Raw genomic sequence first — 22,933 nt, 5'->3', positions numbered from 1 at the left:
GGCCACCAGCTGTGGGAGTGGGGCGTCTCATCTTGGGCCACCAGCTGTGGGAGCGGGACGTCTCATCTTGGGCCACCAGCTGTGGGAGCGGGGCGTCTCATCTTGGGCCACCAGCTGTGGGAGCGGGGCGTCTCATCTTGGGCCACCAGCTGTGGGAGCGGGGCGTCTCATCTTGGGCCACCAGCTGTGGGAGCGGGGCGTCTCATCTTGGGCCACCAGCTGTGGGAGCGGGGCATCTCATCTTGGGCCACCAGCTGTGGGAGTGGGGGGTCTCATCTTGGGCCACCAGCTGTGGGAGCGGGGCATCTCATCTTGGGCCACCAGCTGTGGGAGCGGGGCGTCTCATCTTGGGCCACCAGCTGTGGGAGCGGGGCGTCTCATCTTGGGCCACCAGCTGTGAGAGTGGGTCGTCTCATCTTGGGCCACCAGCTGTGGGAGCGGGACGTCTCATCTTGGGCCACCAGCTGTAGGAGCGGGGCGTCTCATCTTGGGCCACCAGCTGTGGGAGTGGGGCGTCTCATCTTGGAGTAATCTTTCTAACATTGGGTCCTCTAACATAACGATGGTGTTCCACACCCTGATGGCTTGGTGCTGCAGTCTGATGTTTAGTGGCTGTGTGTTCAGTTCATGGAGCTCCTGGATTGTCTCCCCCTTTCCCTCCCTCCCTCCTCCCATCTCTCCCAGTACCATCCATCCCCCAGCCACCCAAAACTCCCCTATACCCTACCTACCTCCGTCCCTTCTCCCGCCTCCCAACTCTCTATAGGCCTATGGTCTGTCGCAGAAATATAGGCCTACCTGATAACAGGAGCCTGGAGAACAGCAGAGCATAAGCTACTGTTTCTGTCGAGGAATGCAGTCACTGGCGACATCTGAGGTTGGCCTTCCACATTACATTCCACTGGGTACAAGTGGGAGAGATGAACAACCCAGCGGGCATTCTTCCTATTGGGGAGTGTTGTACATGCTGCTATGGCGGTGTGTCCACTCACAGGATGAGTGGCGCTGCCCAATACTGTCACTATGGTGGTGTGTCCACTCACAGGATGAGTGGCGCTGCCCAATACTGTCACTATGGCGGGGTGTCCACTCACAGGATGAGTGGCGCTGCCCAATACTGTCACTATGGTGGTGTGTCCACTCACAGGATGAGTAGCGCTGCCCAATACTGTCACTATGGCGGGGTGTCCACTCACAGGATGAGTGGTGCTGCCCAATACTGTCACTATGGCGGTGTGTCCACTCACAGGATGAGTGGCGCTGCCCAATATTGTCACTATGGCGGTGTGTCCACTCACAGGATGAGTGGCGCTGCCCAATACTGTCACTATGGTGGTGTGTCCACTCACAGGATGAGTGGCGATGCCCAATACTGTCACTATGGCGGTGTGTCCACTCACAGGATGAGTGGCGCTGCCCAATACTGTCACTATGGCGGTGTGTACACTCACAGGATGAGTGACGCTGCCCAATACTGTCACTATGGCGGTGTGTCCACTCACAGGATGAGTGGCGCTGCCCAATACTGTCACTATGGCGGTGTGTACACTCACAGGATGAGTGGCGCTGCCCAATACTGTCACTATGGCGATGTGTCCACTCACAGGATGAGTGGCGCTGCCCAATACTGTCACTATGGCACACAGCTACATTTGAAACTGTGTATGGAGTCAGCCTCCACCACATCACTGCCTAATGCATTTCATCTGGTAACTACTCTTACACTGAAAAAGTTCTTTTTAACGTCCCTGTGGCTCATTTGGGTACTAAGTTTCCACCTGTGTCCCCTTGTTCGTGTCCCTCCAGTGTTAAACAGTTTATCTTTATCTATCCTGTTAATTCCTCTGAGAATTGTATACGTGTCACGCCAGACATATCCTGTATGTTTGGTGAACTATGGCTGGTATGTCTATGTAACATATTCTGCATGTGTGTGTGAATGCATGCGTGCGTTCGTGCGTGCGTGAGGGAGTTCGTGTGTGTGCGCTCTTTGGTCCTGCATCTCAACTGTCAATCAACTGATATACAGGTCCCTGAGCCTACTGAGCTCTATCATATCTACACTTGAAACTGTGCATGGAGTCAGCCTCCACCACATTACTTCCTAATGCATGCCATTTGTCAACCACTCTGACACTAAAAAAAGTTCATTCTAATATCATTGTGGCTCATTTGGGCACTCAATTTCCACCTGTGTCACCTAATGCGTGTGCCCCTTGTGTTAAATAGCCTTTCAATTCCTTTGAATTGTGTGTGTGTGAGTTCGTGCGTGTGTGAGTGTGGGCGTGTGTGAGTGAGTGAGTGCGTGTCGGAGAGGCCGAGGCAGGCCGGTGCCTCCCCCCCCCCCCTCACATAGGCCTGGGAAACTCCCCGGATGCCACACACAACCACACAAAATAATCCCAAGTACAATATTTGGTAGTTGAAGAAGAACACAACCAGAGCACACAACACAGTGTTCCCCCCCCCCCCACCCACCTCCCCACCACAAACAACCCACCAAGTCCCTTGTAACACAACACAAACCCAGCGAAATATCCCTCAGCTGGAGAAGGCCTATAGAGATTTAGGCCGGAGTGATGGGCCTATAATCGCCCCCACCTTATGGAGCGCTGTGTGAAGGCAATGGAAAAAAATTCTAGGCCTACCTACCGTCTGTGTGTCGAGCTCAGGTATGTTGTTATATGTGTTGTGAAGCTTGAATGATGTCTTTATAATTAATAACACCTGCCGGAGGTCAGGTGTTGACGTGTAGGCCTACGCGGGAAACACTGATAGATTGGTTACTAAATGAGGTATCTGTTGCCTGCTTAGCGGCATGATAACTGGCTGACTAGGCTGTCTTCCCAGCTGGGTGGCTTGTACGGCAGGCTGGGTGGGTTGTACGACAGGCTGGTGGCTTGTACGGCAGGCTGGGTGGCTTGTACTGCAGGCTGGGTGGCTTGTACTGCAGGCTGGTGGCTTGTACGGCAGGCTGGTGGTTTGTACGGCAGGCTGGTGGCTTGTACGGCAGGCTGGTGGTTTGTAATGCAGGCTGGTGGCTTGTACGGCAGGTTGGGTGGCTTGTACGGCAGGCTGGTGGCTTGTACGGCAGGCTGGTGATTTGTACGGCAGGCTGGTGGCTTCTACGGCAGGCTGGGTGGCTTGTACTGCAGGCTGGTGGCTTGTACTGCAGGCTGGGTGGCTTGTACTGCAGGCTGGTGGCTTGTACGGCAGGCTGGTGGTTTGTACGGCAGGCTGGTGGCTTGTACGGCAGGCTGGTGGTTTGTAATGCAGGCTGGTGGCTTGTACGGCAGGCTGGGTGGCTTCTACGGCAGGCTGGTGGCTTGTACGGCAGGCTGGTGGTTTGTACGGCAGACTGGTGGCTTGTACGGCAGGCTGGTGGCTTGTACGGCAGGCTGGTGGCTTGTACGGCAGGCTGGTGGCTTGTACGGCAGGCTGGTGGCTTGTACGGCAGGCTGGTGGCTTGTACGGCAGGCTGGTGGCTTGTACGGCAGGCTTAGTGGCTTGAACGGCAGGCTGGTGGCTTGTACGGCAGGCTGGGTGGCTTGTACTGCAGGCTGGTGGCTTGTACGGCAGGCTGGTGGCTTGTACGGCAGGCTGGGTGTCTTGTACGGCAGGCTGGGTGGCTTGTACGGCAGGCTGGGTGGCTTGTACGGCAGGCTGGTGGCTTGTACCGCAGGCTGGTGGCTTGTACGGCAGGCTGGTGGCTTGTACGGCAGGCTGGGTGTCTTGTATGGCAGGCTGGTGGCTTGTACCGCAGGCTGGTGGCTTGTACGGCAGGCTGGGTGGCTTGTACGGCAGGCTGGTGGCTTGTACCGCAGGCTGGTGGCTTGTACGGCAGGCTGGTGGCTTGTACGGCAGGCTGGGTGGCTTGTACGGCAGGCTGGTGGCTTGTACGGCAGACAGGTGGCTTGTACCGCAGGCTGGGTGGCTTGTACGGCAGGCTGGTGGCTTGTACGGCAGGCTGGTGGCTTGTACGGCAGGCTGGTGGCTTGTACGGCAGGCTGGTGGCTTGTACGGCAGGCTGGTGGCTTGTACGGCAGGCTGGTGGCTTGTACGGCAGGCTGGTGGCTTGTACGGCAGGCTTAGTGGCTTGTACGGCAGGCTGGTGGCTTGTACGGCAGGCTGGGTGGCTTGTCCGGCAGGCTGGTGGCTTGTACGGCAGGCTGGGTGGCTTGTACGGCAGGCTGGTGGCTTGTACGGCAGGCTGGGTGGCTTGTACTGCAGGCTGGTGGCTTGTACGGCAGGCTGGTGGCTTGTACGGCAGGCTGGGTGTCTTGTACGGCAGGCTGGGTGGCTTGTACGGCAGGCTGGGTGGCTTGTACGGCAGGCTGGTGGCTTGTACCGCAGGCTGGTGGCTTGTACGGCAGGCTGGTGGCTTGTACGGCAGGCTGGGTGTCTTGTATGGCAGGCTGGTGGCTTGTACCGCAGGCTGGTGGCTTGTACGGCAGGCTGGGTGGCTTGTACGGCAGGCTGGTGGCTTGTACCGCAGGCTGGTGGCTTGTACGGCAGGCTGGTGGCTTGTACGGCAGGCTGGGTGGCTTGTACGGCAGGCTGGTGGCTTGTACGGCAGACAGGTGGCTTGTACCGCAGGCTGGGTGGCTTGTACGGCAGGCTGGTGGCTTGTACGGCAGGCTGGTGGCTTGTACGGCAGGCTGGTGGCTTGTACGGCAGGCTGGTGGCTTGTACGGCAGGCTGGTGGCTTGTACGGCAGGCTGGTGGCTTGTACGGCAGGCTGGTGGCTTGTACGGCAGGCTTAGTGGCTTGTACGGCAGGCTGGTGGCTTGTACGGCAGGCTGGGTGGCTTGTCCGGCAGGCTGGTGGCTTGTACGGCAGGCTGGGTGGCTTGTACGGCAGGCTGGTGGCTTGTACGGCAGGCTGGGTGGCTTGTACTGCAGGCTGGTGGCTTGTACGGCAGGCTGGTGGCTTGTACGGCAGGCTGGGTGTCTTGTACGGCAGGCTGGGTGGCTTGTACGGCAGGCTGGGTGGCTTGTACGGCAGGCTGGTGGCTTGTACCGCAGGCTGGTGGCTTGTACGGCAGGCTGGTGGCTTGTACGGCAGGCTGGGTGTCTTGTATGGCAGGCTGGTGGCTTGTACCGCAGGCTGGTGGCTTGTACGGCAGGCTGGGTGGCTTGTACGGCAGGCTGGTGGCTTGTACCGCAGGCTGGTGGCTTGTACGGCAGGCTGGTGGCTTGTACGGCAGGCTGGGTGGCTTGTACGGCAGGCTGGTGGCTTGTACGGCAGACAGGTGGCTTGTACCGCAGGCTGGGTGGCTTGTACGGCAGGCTGGTGGCTTGTACGGCAGGCTGGTGGCTTGTACGGCAGGCTGGTGGCTTGTACGGCAGGCTGGTGGCTTGTACGGCAGGCTGGTGGCTTGTACGGCAGGCTGGTGGCTTGTACGGCAGGCTGGTGGCTTGTACGGCAGGCTTAGTGGCTTGTACGGCAGGCTGGTGGCTTGTACGGCAGGCTGGGTGGCTTGTACGGCAGGCTGGTGGCTTGTACGGCAGGCTGGGTGGCTTGTACGGCAGGCTGGTGGCTTGTACGGCAGGCTGGGTGGCTTGTACTGCAGGCTGGTGGCTTGTACGGCAGGCTGGTGGCTTGTACGGCAGGCTGGGTGTCTTGTACGGCAGGCTGGGTGGCTTGTACGGCAGGCTGGGTGGCTTGTACGGCAGGCTGGTGGCTTGTACCGCAGGCTGGTGGCTTGTACGGCAGGCTGGTGGCTTGTACGGCAGGCTGGGTGTCTTGTATGGCAGGCTGGTGGCTTGTACCGCAGGCTGGTGGCTTGTACGGCAGGCTTGGTGGCTTGTACGGCAGGCTGGTGGCTTGTACCGCAGGCTGGTGGCTTGTACGGCAGGCTGGTGGCTTGTACGGCAGGCTGGGTGGCTTGTACGGCAGGCTGGTGGCTTGTACGGCAGACAGGTGGCTTGTACCGCAGGCTGGGTGGCTTGTACGGCAGGCTGGTGGCTTGTACGGCAGGCTGGTGGCTTGTACCGCAGGCTGGTGGCTTGTACGGCAGGCTGGGTGGCTTGTACGGCAGGCTGGTGGCTTGTGCCGCAGGCTGGTGGCTTGTACGGCAGGCTGGTGGCTTGTACGGCAGGCTGGGTGGCTTGTACGGCAGGCTGGTGGCTTGTACGGCAGGCTGGGTGGCTTGTACGGCAGGCTGGTGGCTTGTACGGCAGGCTGGGTGGCTTGTACGGCAGGCTGGTGGCTTGTACGGCAGGCTGGTGGCTTGTACCGCAGGCTGGTGGCTTGTACGGCAGGCTGGGTGGCTTGTACGGCAAGTTGGTGGCTTGTACCGCAGGCTGGTGGCTTGTACGGCAGGCTGGTGGCTTGTACGGCAGGCTGGGTGGCTTGTACGGCAGGCTGGTGGCTTGTACGGCAGGCTGGGTGGCTTGTACGGCAGGCTGGAGGCTTGTACGGCAGGCTGGGTGGCTTGTACGGCAGGCTGGTGGCTTGTACGGCAGGCTGGGTGGCTTGTACGGCAGGCTGGTGGCTTGTACGACAGGCTGGTGGCTTGTACGGCAGGCTGGTGGCTTGTACGGCAGGCTGGTGGCTTGTACGGCAGGCTGGGTGGCTTGTACGGCAGGCTGGTGGCTTGTACGGCAGGCTGGTGGCTTGTACGGCAGGCTGGGTGGCTTGTACGGCAGGCTGGTGGCTTGTACGGCAGGCTGGGTGGCTTGTACGGCAGGCTGGTGGCTTGTACGGCAGGCTGGGTGGCTTGTACGGCAGGCTGGTGGCTTGTACGGCAAGCTGGTGGCTTGTACGGCAGGCTGGTGGCTTGTACGGCAGGCTGGGTGGCTTGTACGGCAGGCTGGTGGCTTGTACGGCAGACAGGTGGCTTGTACCGCAGGCTGGGTGGCTTGTACGGCAGGCTGGTGGCTTGTACGGCAGGCTGGGTGGCTTGTACGGCAGGCTGGTGGCTTGTACGGCAGACTGGTGGCTTGTACCGCAGGCTGGGTGGCTTGTACGGCAGACTGGTGGCTTGTACCGCAGGCTGGGTGGCTTGTGTAATAATTATTTATTAGTGAAAATATATGTTTAAATAATTTGGTGAAGGGAAGTATAGAAGTGGGAAATACAGTGAGAGGTATGAAAGCAGGCGGGCTGTCCGCCTTGCTGACACCATGTGTGAGTGTTGGCAGCTAAGCTAAGCGGGCTCCCTCTTGTCAGGGAGCTGTGAGTGTGTGAGAGGTTCTTCACATGTGTTTCACCATATATGGATGTCTATACATGAATACTGTGTAGCATTCATATATACACACTGATGCTTCCACACATGTTGTTCTGTTTAAGGCTCTTTATTATTATTATTTATTGAGTTATTCATACATGCACTTATACATATATACTCGTATACATATGCATACACACACATACATACTCAATTTTTCCAATTATTGGGGGAAGGATTTCTGGTCAGTATTTCATCTGGGAATTATGTACTGTGGGGCGGGGTTAGCATCTAGTAAATCGCGGCTCTTGGGCCACCAGCTGTGGGAGCGGGGCGCCTCATCTTGGGCCACCAGCTGTGGGAGTGGGGCGTATTATCTTGGGCCACCAGCTGTGGGAGTGGGGCGTCTCATCTTGGGCCACCAGCTGTGGGAGTGGGGCGTCTGATCTTGGGTCACCAGCTGTGGGAGTGGGGCGTCTCATCTTGGGTCACCAGCTGTGGGAGCGGGGCGTCTCATCTTGGGCCACCAGCTGTGGGAGTGGGGCGTCTCATCTTGGGCCACCAGCTGTGGGAGCGGGGCGTCTCATCTTGGGCCACCAGCTGTGGGAATGGGGCGTCTCATCTTGGGCCACCAGCTGTGGGAGTGGGGCGTCTCATCTTGGGCCACCAGCTGTGGGAGCGGGGCGCCTCATCCTGGGCCACCAGCTGTGGGAGTGGGGCGTCTCATCTTGGGCCACCAGCTGTGGGAGCGGGGCGTCTCATCTTGGAGTAATCTTTCTAACATTGGGTCCTCTAACATAACGATGGTGTTCCACACCCTGATGGCTTGGTGCTGCAGTCTGATGTTTAGTGGCTGTATGTTCAGGAGTTCATGGAGCTCCTGGATTGTCTGATCATATGGTGGACGGTGTTTTGCTGCTCTCCTTAGCGCCTTATTTTGTACTGCTTGCAGTTTCTGCATGTTAGTTTTCTTTATGGTGTGTAGTGGTATTGGGGGATATTCTAGATGCGGCCGAACTAGAGCCTTTTATAGGTGGATCTGAATGTTAGTACTGAGGCTTCGGAATCTCCTCAGTTTTACTAAGGCAGCTTCAGTATTCTGCCGACCTCCGCATATTAGATCGGATGTTGTCAAGGATGATGGGGTCCGGGTTTCTTTTCGCAATGTGAATTATCTGAAACTTTTGTTTGTTGGTGCTAATTTTCCATTGCTTCTCAAAGTTGTTTATGAGTTCAATTGTTGCCTTGCTCTTGTCGGCTAGTAGCGGCTTTGATGGTCCCGGTTGGCATATTATTTGGGTGACATCGTCAGCGTATGTGATGTATTCTCCATGTTGGGGTTGGGGTAGGTCAGCTGTATATATGTTGAATAGAGTGGGGGAGAGGCAGCTTCCTTGTGGTACTCCACTTTTCAGTTCTATTAAGTCACCCAAGTAGCTGCTGATATTAAGCCTAGCAGTTCTGTTGTCTATAAAGCTGCAGAGAGTAGCAGTAAATCTCTCGGGAAGTCCTAGCTCAGATATCTTATATTTTAGGCCTGTGTGCCAAACTTTGTCGAAGGCTTTCGAAACGTCTCTAAGCTCTATATTACACTGAACTTTTTTCGACACTGCGTTGGCTATATGCTGGTAGATCAGGGCTATAGCTGTATGGGCCCCTCTGCTATATGCTGGTAGATCAGGGCTATAGCTGTATGGGCCCCTCTGCTATATGCTGGTAGATCAGGGCTATAGCTGTATGGGCCCCTCTGCTATATGCTGGTAGATCAGGGCTATAGCTGTATGGGCCCCTCTGCTATATGCTGGTAGATCAGGGCTATAGCTGTATGGGCCCCTCTGCTATATGCTGGTAGATCAGGGCTATAGCTGTATGGGCCCCTCTGCTATATGCTGGTAGATCAGGGCTATAGCTCTATGGGCCCCTCTGCTATATGCTGGTAGATCAGGGCTATAGCTGTATGGGCCCCTCTGCTATATGCTGGTAGATCAGGGCTATAGCTGTATGGGCCCCTCTGCTATATGCTGGTAGATCAGGTCTATAGCTGTATGGGCCCCTCTGATATATGCTGGTAGATCAGGGCTATAGCTGTATGGGCCCCTCTGCTATATGCTGGTAGATCAGGGCTATAGCTCTATGGGCCCCTCTGCTATATGCTGGTAGATCAGGGCTATAGCTCTATGGGCCCCTCTGCTATATGCTGGTAGATCAGGGCTATAGCTGTATGGGCCCCTCTGCTATATGCTGGTAGATCAGGGCTATAGCTGTATGGGCCCCTCTGCTATATGCTGGTAGATCAGGGCTATAGCTGTATGGGCCCCTCTGCTATATGCTGGTAGATCAGGGCTATAGCTGTATGGGCCCCTCTGCTATATGCTGGTAGATCAGGGCTATAGCTGTATGGGCCCCTCTGCTATATGCTGGTAGATCAGGGCTATAGCTGTATGGGCCCCTCTGCTATATGCTGGTAGATCAGGGCTATAGCTGTATGGGCCCCTCTGCTATATGCTGGTAGATCAGGGCTATAGCTGTATGGGCCCCTCTGCTATATGCTGGTAGATCAGGGCTATAGCTGTATGGGCCCCTCTGCTATATGCTGGTAGATCAGGGCTATAGCTGTATGGGCCCCTCTGATATATGCTGGTAGATCAGGGCTATAGCTGTATGGGCCCCTCTGCTATATGCTGGTAGATCAGGGCTATAGCTCTATGGGCCCCTCTGCTATATGCTGGTAGATCAGGGCTATAGCTGTATGGGCCCCTCTGCTATATGCTGGTAGATCAGGGCTATAGCTGTATGGGCCCCTCTGCTATATGCTGGTAGATCAGGGCTATAGCTGTATGGGCCCCTCTGCTATATGCTGGTAGATCAGGGCTATAGCTGTATGGGCCCCTCTGCTATATGCTGGTAGATCAGGGCTATAGCTGTATGGGCCCCTCTGCTATATGCTGGTAGATCAGGGCTATAGCTGTATGGGCCCCTCTGCTATATGCTGGTAGATCAGGGCTATAGCTGTATGGGCCCCTCTGCTATATGCTGGTAGATCAGGGCTATAGCTGTATGGGCCCCTCTGCTATATGCTGGTAGATCAGGGCTATAGCTGTATGGGCCCCTCTGCTATATGCTGGTAGATCAGGGCTATAGCTGTGTGGGCCCCTCTGCTATATGCTGGTAGATCAGGGCTATAGCTGTATGGGCCCCTCTGCTATATGCTGGTAGATCAGGGCTATAGCTGTATGGGCCCCTCTGCTATATGCTGGTAGATCAGGGCTATAGCTGTATGGGCCCCTCTGCGGTGTCTAAACCCATGCTGCCTGGTGTTATACTTCCCTTCCTCCTCCATGCACTTCACAAGTCTCTGATTGATTATTTTTTTCGAATACTTTGCCTGGTACTTCGAGGAGGGAAATTGGCCTGTAGTTTTCAGTTTGGGTTGAGGGTTTACCTGGCTTGGGGAGTAATCTTATTGTGGCATTCTTGAAGTATGTGGGGAATAGTCCAGATGCAAGAGCTGCATTTATTATATATGTGTATTGATGGAGTGCAATCACTGGTAGGTTGGATAATACCATCTTATTTATCTTGCTGTTGCCCGGCGCCTTGTTCTTGAAACCCATAATTGTTTTATGGACCTCTGCAATGGTTATGTGTTTCATAAGGTGGCAGTCATCGCGTATGTTGTTAAGGTCTATTGTTTGCGTCGGGAGTAGTGCTGCAGCTCTGTTATCGGCCTGAGTTGTAATTTCCCTTTCATTAATGGGGCAAAAGTTTAAACTTTCTTCCGGGTTTATCCTGAATATTTTTTCCCAGAACTTCCTGAATTCCTGTTCTTGTTCTCTCTCCTCATAGAGTTTATTTCCTGAGGCGTCTATGATGTAGGGTGTTTCCTAGGCTGAAGTTTCCATCAGGGTCTTTACTTTTTTCAGAACTTTCCCGGGTTTCTGTAGTCGACTTGGATATTGCTTATTAGGTCATCCCATTGTTTGGTGTACTCTGTTTTGCATAGATCTTGCAGCTCATCTTGTAGTTCCCTTTGTAGTCTTTTGCGCTCATCCGTCCACCCGTGTTGTGTTATGAGTTGTAGAAGAATGTTATATCTGGTTTGCAGTGTCCTGAGCGCCTCCGTGGCTGGGGGGTGTGGGAGCGTTATGTGGTGAGCTACGGGGATGTGATCAGTCATGCATTTTTCTATGGTGTTAATCCATGTATTTTGTTCAGTGTTTATGCATGATGTTTCCTTTCCATTAAAATCTGTGACACTGATTTCCTGTGCATTTTCCCCAGCCCCCCCTACCATCCCTCAGCCCCCCAACCATTCCCCAGCCCCCCAACCATCCCCCAGCCACCCAACCATCCCCCAGCCACCCAACCATCCCCCAGCCACCCAACCATCCCCCAGCCCCTCAACCATCCCCCAGCCACCCAACCATCCCCCAGCCACCCAACCATCCCCCAGCCACCCAACCATCCCCCAGCCACCCAACCATCCCCCAGCCACCCAACCATCCCCCAGCCACCCAACCATCCCCCAGCCACCCAACCATCCCCCAGCCACCCAACCATCCCCCAGCCACCCAACCATCCCCCAGCCACCCAACCATCCCCCAGCCACCCAACCATCCCCCAGCCACCCAACCATCCCCCAGCCCCTCAACCATCCCCCAGCCACCCAACCATCCCCCAGCCACCCAACCATCCCCCAGCCACCCAACCATCCCCCAGCCCCTCAACCATCCCCCAGCCCCTCAACCATCCCCCAGCCACCTAACCATCCCCCAGCCACCCAACCATCCCCCAGCCACCCAACCATCCCCCAGCCACCCAACCATCCCCCAGCCACCCAACCATCCCCCAGCCTCCCAACCATCCCCCAGCCACCCAACCATCCCCCAGCCACCCAACCATCCCCCAGCCACCCAACCATCCCCCAGCCACCCAACCATCCCCCAGCCACCCAACCATCCCCCAGCCACCCAACCATCCCCCAGCCCCTCAACCATCCCCCAGCCACCCAACCATCCCCCAGCCACCCAACCATCCCCCAGCCCCTCAACCATCCCCCAGCCACCCAACCATCCCCCAGCCCCTCAACCATCCCCCAGCCCCTCAACCATCCCCCAGCCACCTAACCATCCCCCAGCCACCCAACCATCCCCCAGCCACCCAACCATCCCCCAGCCACCCAACCATCCCCCAGCCACCCAACCATCCCCCAGCCTCCCAACCATCCCCCAGCCACCCAACCATCCCCCAGCCACCCAACCATCCCCCAGCCACCCAACCATCCCCCAGCCACCCATCCATCCCCCAGCCACCCAACCATCCCCCAGCCACCCAACCATCCCCCCAGCCCCTCAACCATCCCCCAGCCACCCAACCATCCCCCAGCCACCCAACCATCCCCCAGCCCCTCAACCATCCCCCAGCCACCCAACCATCCCCCAGCCACCCAACCATCCCCCAGCCACCCAACCATCCCCCAGCCCCTCAACCATCCCCCAACCCCTCAACCATCCCCCAGCCACCCAACCATCCCCCAGCCACCCAACCATCCCCCAGCCACCCAACCATCCCCCAGCCCCTCAACCATCCCCCAGCCACCCAACCATCCCCCAGCCACCCAACCATCCCCCAGCCCCTCAACCATCCCCCAGCCACCCAACCATCCCCCAGCCACCCAACCATCCCCCAGGTCCCCCGCCATCCCCCACCATGACCCTCCCCCCCCCCCCACTAAACAAGGCCACCCCGCTGTGCGGTCGAACACTTGGGACAAATTCCTTCCCTGTTCTGCCTCCCTGACACCCCGGCCTCTACCCGGTGAACCCCTGCTCTCTCACTCTCCCTCACTCTCTCTCACACCTCCCTCACTCTCTCTCACACCTCCCTCACTCTCTCTCACACCTCCCTCACTCTCTCTCACACTCTCTCTCACACCTCCCTCACTCTCTCTCACTCTCCCTCACTCTCTCTCACACCTCCCTCACTCTCTCACACCTTCCTCACCCTCTCTCACTCTCTCTCACTCTCCCTCACTCTCACACCTCCCACACTCTCTCTCACACCTCCCACACTCTCTCTCACACCTCCCTCACTCTCTCTCACACCTCCCTCACCCTCCCTCACTCTCTCTCACACTTCCCTCACCCTCCCTCACTCTCTCTCACACCTCCCTCACCCTCCCTCACTCTCTCTCACACCTCCCTCACCCTCCCTCACTCTCTCTCACACCTCCCTCACCCTCCCTCACTCTCTCTCACACCTCCCTCACTCTCTCTCACACCTCCCGAACCCTCCCACACTCTCACACCTCCCTCACCCTCCCTCACTCTCACACCTCCCTCACCCTCCCTCACTCTCACACCTCCCTCACCCTCCCACACTCTCACACCTCCCTCACCCTCCCTCACTCTCACACCTCCCTCACTCTCTCTCACTCTCCCTCACTCTCTCTCACACCTCCCTCACTCTCTCACACCTTCCTCACCCTCTCTCACTCTCTCTCACTCTCCCTCACTCTCACACCTCCCACACTCTCTCTCACACCTCCCACACTCTCTCTCACACCTCCCTCACTCTCTCTCACACCTCCCTCACCCTCCCTCACTCTCTCTCACACTTCCCTCACCCTCCCTCACTCTCTCTCACACCTCCCTCACCCTCCCTCACTCTCTCTCACACCTCCCTCACCCTCCCTCACTCTCTCTCACACCTCCCTCACCCTCCCTCACTCTCTCTCACACCTCCCTCACTCTCTCTCACACCTCCCGAACCCTCCCACACTCTCACACCTCCCTCACCCTCCCTCACTCTCACACCTCCCTCACCCTCCCTCACTCTCACACCTCCCTCACCCTCCCACACTCTCACACCTCCCTCACCCTCCCTCACTCTCACACCTCCCTCACCCTCCCACACTCTCACACCTCCCTCACCCTCCCTCACTCTCACACCTCCCTCACCCTCCCACACACTCTCACACCTCCCTCACTCTCTCTCACACCTCCCTCACCCTCCCACACACTCTCACACCTCCCTCACTCTCTCTCACACCTCCCTCACCCTCCCTCACTCTCACACCTCCCTCACCCTCCCACACTCTCACACCTCCCTCACCCTCCCTCACTCTCACACCTCCCTCACCCTCCCACACTCTCACACCTCCCTCACCCTCCCTCACACTCACACCTCCCTCACCCTCCCACACTCTCACACCTCCCTCACCCTCCCTCACTCTCACACCTCCCTCACCCTCCCACACTCTCACACCTCCCTCACCCTCCCTCACACTCACACCTCCCTCACCCTCCCACACTCTCACACCTCCCTCACCCTCCCACACACTCTCACACCTCCCTCACTCTCACACCTTCCTCACCCTCCCACACTCTCACACCTCCCTCACCCTCCCTCACACTCACACCTCCCTCACCCTCCCACACACTCTCACACCTCCCTCACTCTCACACCTTCCTCACCCTCCCACACTCTCACACCTCCTTCACCCTCCCTCACACTCACACCTCCCTCACCCTCCCTCACACTCACACCTCCCTCACCCTCCCACACTCTCACACCTCCCTCACCCTCCCACACTCTCACACCTCCCTCACCCTCCCACACACTCTCACACCTCCCTCACTCTCACACCTTCCTCACCCTCCCACACTCTCACACCTCCCTCACCCTCCCTCACACTCACACCTCCCTCACCCTCCCACACTCTCACACCTCCCTCACCCTCCCTCACACTCACACCTCCCTCACCCTCCCACACTCTCACACCTCCCTCACCCTCCCACACACTCTCACACCTCCCTCACTCTCACACCTTCCTCACCCTCCCACACACTCTCACACCTCCCTCACCCTCCCTCACACTCACACCTCCCTCACCCTCCCACACTCTCACACCTCCCTCACCCTCCCACACACTCTCACACCTCCCTCACCCTCCCACACTCTCACACCTCCCTCACCCTCCCACACTCTCACACCTCCCTCACCCTCCCTCACACTCACACCTCCCTCACCCTCCCTCACACTCACACCTCCCTCACACTCACACCTCCCTCACACTCACACCTCCCTCACACTCACACCTCCCTCACACTCACACCTCCCTCACCCTCCCTCACCCACACACCTCCCTCACCCTCCCTCACTCACTCACCTTATAATATAAACCTTTGGCACCCCCAAACATCTTCCACTTATACCCTCCTCTTGGGTGACCTAATCTTCATCAATCAATCCATACACAACTCCACTTACAGGGCCGGTGGCTGTGTGGACAGCACGCTTGATATCTAGTCATGCGGACCGGGGTTCGATTCCCGGGGCCGGCAGAAACAAATGGGCAGAGTTTCTTTCACCCTGATGTCCCTGTTACCTAGCAGTAAATAAGTACCTGGAAGCTAGACAGCTGTTACGGGCTGCTTCCTGGGGTGTGTGGGAGTGTGGAAAAAAAAGTAGTAGTTAGTAACAGTTGGTTGATTGACAGTTGAGAGGCGGGCCGAAAGAGCAAAGCTCAACCCCAGCAAGCACAACTAGGTGAGTACTATTCTGACAAAATGATTTCACAGGATAAAGGGAAGGGAACTATCGGGAGAAAGCACCACTTGGACCATCGGGGATTGAACGCCGACCAGCATGAAGCGAGATCGAGATCGTCGCTTCAATCTCTCGTCGCTTCAATCTCGCTTCGATCTCGAGATCTTCGATCTCGAGATCGTCGCTCTGCCGTCCAGTCCAAATTGTTGGAGAGTAGCACTCGCGTAGTTGAATTTACGGGGGTTGAGCTCTGGTTCTTTGGTCCCGCCTCTCAACTGTCAATCAACCGGTCCGTCTAATTACCACAAGCTACCACAAACTACACAAACTTCAGAAAGCTTCCTGACAATACGTTAGTAATGAATAAATATGATATATTTACTCATTATAATGTTGGTGCTGAATGTACAACACGAAAAAACATAATTTTAATCTGAAAAAGTATCTTTTTATAAAGAAATTAGACGAAAATAAAAAACTGGTGACGCCAAATCAAGTCGACGATCCAAGCTTCGGTTAGGTTAGGTTAGGTTTGGTTAAGTTAGGTTAGGTTAGGTTAGGATAGGTTAGGATAGGTTAGGATAGGTTAGGATAGGTTAGGTTAGGTTAGGTTAGGTTAGGTTAGGTCAGCCTAACTTAATATATCATATTTATTCATTACTAACGTATTGCCAGGAAGCTTTCTGAAGTTTGTGTAGTTTGTGGTAGCTTGTGGTAATTAGACGGACCCTCAATCAACTGGTGTACAGGTTCCTGAACCTACTGGGCTCTATCATATCTACATTTGAAACTGTGTATGGAGTCAGCCTCCACCACATCACTGCCTAATGTATTCCATCCGTTAACTACTCTGACACTGAAAACATTCTAATGGCTCATTTGGGTACTAAGTTTCTACCTGTGTCCCCTTGTTCCTGTTCCACCCGTGGTAGTTAGTGTTGGTGGAGCCATGAGGGCAGTGGTAGTTAGTGTGGGTAGAGCCATGAGTGGCAGTGGTAGTTAGTGTGGGTAGAGCCAGGAGGGAGTTACCAAGACAGAGGGTATGGGGCGCCACCACATGAGAGGCAGGTAGCCAGGCGTCCCAGGAAGAAGCGACCATCATGGCCGCCTGCGCTGATGCCACAGATAGCGGCTGCGCATCTTATTTAGGTTTACCGTTATCGTGCTTACTTGCAGTACTCCAATACCACTATGTTTGGCAAGTGTTTTTGCTATATAGTTTAATAAATACTATTTACAGATGTTGCGAAAATACGTGACAAATAGATTTTAAGACTAAAATGGCATTATTTTTAAGGCTGGGCGTTGCCCCAGGCCTGCTTGGCCGGCTGCCTGAGGCCTGATGATCTGCACTTTACGGTAACAAGCAATGTTATGCAAATTACTCGAATGTGTGAACATTTTCCTTATGTGGCCACTTACATATAGTTATTTTTAATCACGTATATCGAGCAGCAATTGGTATAGAGTGCTGAAGCTGGCTCCAGCATTGTCTGGAGCCAGCTTGAGGCTATTTTCTGCTCTTGTCTGGCAGCTTTCAAAGTACGTTACTACTTACAATAATTAGTTTTAAGGACATGTTTATTACATTTAACAAAGGTTAACTGAGATTGAGGTTAATTCACCATATATCCCGAAATTTGTTGATGGGACCTCTCCTCCCTCTCTCGTTCCCCAACGAGAGGTTCCCAATAGAGGGAACCTCTCTATTGTATCCTCTATTGATACCTCCCAGTATCCTCTGACTGGGATACACTGACTTCCTTATCTACCTGCAGAATGGTACACTGACTATGGTACATTACTGAATAAGACGCAGGTGATAAAGGACAATGGTGGAAGAGGGTGATGGAGCACAGCTTTGCGAGCTATGGCAGCTGTGATACACTAACCCCGGGGTCGCTGCCACGCATAAATAAACACATATTAACAGCAAAACATCGCCCAGGGGCCTGCTATGCCTAACCCATGCATCTCTATAGGTCACATATTACACTACATATTAACATATATTATTTGCTCAAAATGTAATACTTTAAAATTGCAGAGGTTTAGTTGATAGTTAAAAGACAATAATTAGAGTTCAGTGCGATAGAGGTAAAATAGAGGATAGTGTGGTGGCAGGCTCGCCATGGATCATGTTACACCCTTCCCCAGCTCGACCCCCCCCTTCCCTCACCCAATGCCCAAGCTCACATCTACCCCCTATGGCCTAGCCTCACCCATGCCCAATTCTCGCTCTTACCCACTTACCCACATGTCCTTACCAACTAAACAAAGCCAAAGCAGCCAGATTCCGAAGCCTCAGTAGAAACATTCAGATCCACCTATATAAGGCTCTAGTTCGGCCGCATCTAGAGTATCCCCCAGTACCACTACACACCTTAAAGAAAACTAACATGCAAGAACTGCAAGCAGTGCAAAATAAGGCACTAAGGAGAGCAGCAAAACACCGTCCACCATATGATCAGACAATCCAGGAGCTCCATGAACTCCTGAACATACAGCCACTAAACATCAGACTGCAGCACCAAGCCATCAGGGTGAGGAACACCATCGTTATGTTAGAGGACCCAATGTTAGAAAGATTGCTCCAAGACGAGACGCCCCGTTCCCATAGCTGGTGGCCCAAGATGAGACGCCCCACTCCCACAGCTGGTGGCCCAAGATGAGACGCCCCACTCCCACAGCTGGTGGCCCAAGATGAGACGCCCCGCTCCCACAGCTGGTGGCTCAAGAGCCTCGATTTACTGGATGAAAACTCAGGCCCACAGTACAGAATTGCAATACTAACCAGAAATCCCTCACTCATTATCTGGAATTATTTTTTTTATTTAATAAATAAAAAAACAAATATACATATATATACAGTATATATATATATATATATATATATATATATATATATATATATATATATATATATATATATATATATATATATATTTGCGATTCAGAGGGGAAATGCCTGTTGCGTCTTGGGCACTAGTCCAACTTCAGAGGAATTCGAAGAAGTGTTTGACTTGCAACAATGATCGAACCCGTCTGTGACATTCATAAATGTTTCCCATTGTTGTGTTCTTCCAGAGATCCATAACCTTTAAGCACCTTTTTGCATTATTATTTTTGTATCAACCCATGTATATCTTGTAACCATCAAATGCATAATAAAGCACAAAAAATATTCAAGGAAGGGGGTGGTAGGAGAAAAGCACACAGAAACTGTATTGGAGGGATCTAAACATTCCCTCTAATGCGTTATGCGTGGTTTCCTCCGAGGCTATGGGTCCCCCTTCTTCCAGCTAGAGGTGGTACTCCCTTCCAATATTAAATATATATATATATATATATATATATATATATATATATATATATATATATATATATATATATATATATATATATATATATATATATATATATATATATATAAATATATAAATCAATAAATAATAATGATAAAATAAAGAGCCTTAAACAGAACAACATGTGTGGAAGCATCGGAGTGTGTATATATGAATGCTACACAGAATTCATCTATAGACATCCATATATGGTGAAACACATGTGAAGAACCTCTCACACACTCACAGCTCCCTGACAAGAGGGAGCCAGCTTAGCTTAGCTGCCAACTAAGTGTATTATGGATTTTTAATCACATTTTGGATGAATTAAGGACGTGCCCGAACCGCTATGAGTGCTAGTGGCTGTACAAGAATGTAACAACTCCTGTATATATAAATAATAAAACATTATGGCCGAAGAGGAGGAGGACGAGGGAGAGAATCAGTAATAGCGAGAATCCGTCTTGGATACAAATATCCATGGAGATTCGGAATGGAAACAACAGTTGATCAGCGAAGTTGCAGAATCTGTGGTGAGAGTGATGGACACCACCTTGACCACTATCTACGTGAATGTGAACACCTGAGAGACATTAGGAATATGTGTAGAATAATAAACCCCACATTGTTTGAGTTAGGAAAACACTATTTGTCAAATATTGATACTGTTCTTAAAAGATTCCCCCATTTTGCACCCGCAAGATAACGTAAGCTATTAAAGGTTGACAGATGTTAATCTTCTTGTTTGAGGAGCTGTTCACTTGAGACAGTTAAGCAAGTCCCAGCTGTGTCTGGGTACAAGTGACAGGATGAACAACCCAGCGGGTTTTCTTCCTATTGGAGAGTGTTGTACATGCTGCTATGGCGGTGTGTCCACTCACAGGATGAGTGGCGCTGCCCAATAAACTCGCCCCTCGGGGCAAAATTTAAAAAAAAAATTTTTTTTACAAGAATGTAAAACTTCAAGTCTCTGTACTCTCATAAACCCAATGTACCTTCCTGTATATACAGATAAATAATATAATGCTAGAATGCCCAAAACGCTACGCGTACTAGTGGCTGTACAAGAATGTAAGAACTCTTGTATATATAAATAAATAAAATATGTAAATAAATATGCGTGCACAAGACATCATTATACAATAGTATATGCTTTGAAAGCTTAAAGAGAATGATTCATGCGAACATAAATAGAAAACGATGTGACGTTGGAATGTGAATAGGGTACACTACAGCAAACATGATGGATATAGGATCAACAACAAGTCACAGGATGTGTATGGGGTCCACTAATACCTGTAGCATCGGTATTGTTATAATTCAGCAGGAAGAGAAACGAACGTGCGCTCCACATGGCGTTTATTACAACAACAAAACAATGGCGTCACCGGGTGTAGGTTACATGACTTACTGTTTACAATGCTTATAAAACAGAAGAGCATTTGCCCGAAACATTATGCATCTAACCTATATGGTACTTAATCCTACAAAATACCTTAATCCTAAAATTCCTCACTTTTTAATTAAACTCTACCCCTACAGGTTAAGTCTATCAGGCGGTCGTATGACTCTTCCTGATTTTCTCAACTGGGGGTTGAGTTACTTGTTATTTATGGGAAACATTCTTCTGAACTACTCCTTGTAGAGTCCATAGGGTTAACTGTATCCCCATTACCCTCTGCTGCCCCTTGCTCTGCCTCCCTGTCTCCTGCAGGTGCTTCTGCCCCTTCATTATTAGGATGGGTATCACTAGTTGCCCCACCCCCACCTGAAGGGTCTTCAAAATTCCCCGTGAACCTTGGCATGAACTGATCTGCATGTCTTTCCCAATTAATGTTCCCAAAACTCTGCACTTGCACAGTGAAATTCCTGCGGCCTAAGACTTCCATAATTTTCCCTACTACCCAAGGCTTACTCAATACAAAATTCCTTCCATATACTGCATCCCCCTCGTTAAATAACACTTCATCTCCCTGAGCCAACTGACTGGTCAAGCTTGTTACAGATTTTTCTTTATCTGGATCTGTCTTTACTGCTTCCATGTGCACTTTGAAGTGCTTATTAAACAGTAATTCAGAAGGAATTTCCCCAGCGGTAGAATGAACAGTTTTTCTTTGATTATACAAAAACCTACAAAGCCTTGTATTAATAGTTCCTTCCGTAAACCACTGTGACTCTCTTTTAAGGATCTCACTGCTCTCTTCGCCAGGCCATTTGAAGGATTATAAGGGGCAGGTGTTACATGTTTAATACCATTCTTTCTAAAAAAAAAAAATCCACTATTTCCCTAGAAACAAAATAAGGAGCATTGTCTGACACCATCATGTCTGCCAATCAAAAATTACAAAATGTTTTCCTGAGCAGTTCAAAAGTTACAGATGATGTGGTGGAATTACACACATGAGCATCCAAAAATTTTGTGTATGAATCCACCATCACCAGGTAATATTTGTTATCCATAGGCCCAACATATTCTGTATGACGTCTAGACCTGGATTTCCCAGTTCATGGCCAGGAATGTACTGGGGCCTGGGGTTTCTGATAATTTTTAAAGCAAATGTGACAATTTTTAGTTACTTCAGCAATAGGTCCATTTTTGGCCACCAAACCCAACTTCTAGCTTCTGCTTTCATAGCATTTATGCCATTATTGCCTTGCCCGAAACGCATTGCGTAATAGTGGCTTTAGGCATTGTATGTACTAGCTCTATCTATATATCAATCCATTAATGTAACATCACTTGTATGTATGTATGTACCTTACCTGAATAAACATATTTATTTTATTTATTTATTTTATTATGGCCTACATGCAGCTGTTCCAAAATCTTACATCTCAGTTCTCCAGGCACCACCATTCTATTCCTATACAAGAGTACATCCTGATGAATACTTAAAGTCAGCCTTTACTGTAGCATACCCCTGACAACTCTGACAACTCAATTTATCATACTCTGATAAATTATCATTCCAACCATATTTGACATATTTTATCAACAGATTTAATTTGGGATCTCTACCAGTTGCCTTCCTAATAATCTGGAATGAAATATCCTCAAAAGGCATAGATTCCACCAGGTTAACATACTCTACTGGAATACTGGAATTTAATTCTTCTCTCACAGGAAATCTACTTAATGCATCAGCTACTACATTATCCTTGCCTGGCTTAAACTCTAAATCATACTCAAACTGCGAGAGTAGTAATGCCCATCTTTGAAGCAGAAGTAAAAGCCCATTTAAATTGTAAATCCAAGTTTTCTGCCACCAGGTTAGGGAGAAATATCTCATTTTCTACTGCCTTGAACAACTGGTCCCTCAACCGGTAGTCAAACTCTGAGGGACCAGTTGTTCATGACAACTTGTTCCAAAGTTTCAGTTGCAAGCCAACGTCTTCAAATCCGCATATAAATCCTGTAAGGATTCCTGTTGCCTTTTCGCCCTCTTGTGGAAATCCGTCAAACTCCTGTGATATAAAGGTTTCACTATATAATTTATTACTATAGAAAGGTAATCAGGTCTTCGTAGGTCTTCATAGGTCATAGGTCATTTCTGTCCCGCCCGGGATTCGAACCCGGAATTTTCGATTGTGGGTCGATCGTACTACCGGGACGGTGGAGCCCTATTTTAAATGGACCCCATATTAATCTTGTGAGCGGTAGTGCACCCCATACCCATCCTATGGGTTGGAATGGACCCCATACCCATCCTGTGGGTGGGAGTGGACCCCGTACCCATCTTGTTTGCCAGAGTATACCCTATAGACATTCAATCGTCACGTAGTTTTCTGTAGGCATTCGTACGAAGCATGCATGAAGTTTTTCAAACCATAAACTATTGTATAATGTTGTTTGGCGCAAACGTCA

The 22,933-nt window shown here is 52.1% G+C and overlaps 1 protein-coding gene across 1 annotated transcript; it reads right to left on the bottom strand.

Annotated features, from left to right (window-relative positions):
• Positions 1–4,088: 4,088 nt before the first annotated feature.
• Positions 4,089–21,110, bottom strand: LOC138364687 (uncharacterized). The gene is made up of 2 exons (XM_069324666.1): positions 20,984–21,110; positions 4,089–6,997 (listed from the first exon to the last, which is right to left on the bottom strand). The coding sequence occupies exons 1-2, from the start codon at positions 21,108–21,110 to the stop codon at positions 4,089–4,091; spliced, it is 3,036 nt and encodes a 1,011-aa protein (XP_069180767.1).
• Between the last annotated feature and the right edge of the window lie 1,823 nt (positions 21,111–22,933).

The sequence above is a fragment of the Procambarus clarkii genome, chromosome 14 (assembly GCF_040958095.1).
Source record: "Procambarus clarkii isolate CNS0578487 chromosome 14, FALCON_Pclarkii_2.0, whole genome shotgun sequence".
Classification (NCBI taxonomy): domain Eukaryota; kingdom Metazoa; phylum Arthropoda; class Malacostraca; order Decapoda; family Cambaridae; genus Procambarus; species Procambarus clarkii.
The sequence above is the reverse complement of the archived record's forward strand: the minus strand, read 5'-3'. Positions and strand labels throughout refer to the sequence as shown.

Coding starts and splice junctions, on each gene's coding strand:
- LOC138364687 (XM_069324666.1), bottom strand. CDS start 21,110: ATGGAAGCAGTAAAGACAGATCCAGATAAAGAAAAATCTGTAACAAGC. Junction 6,998..20,983: donor TGGAAGGAATTTTGTATTGA/GTAAGCCTTGGG, acceptor CAAGCCACCCAG/CCTGCGGTACAAGCCACCAG.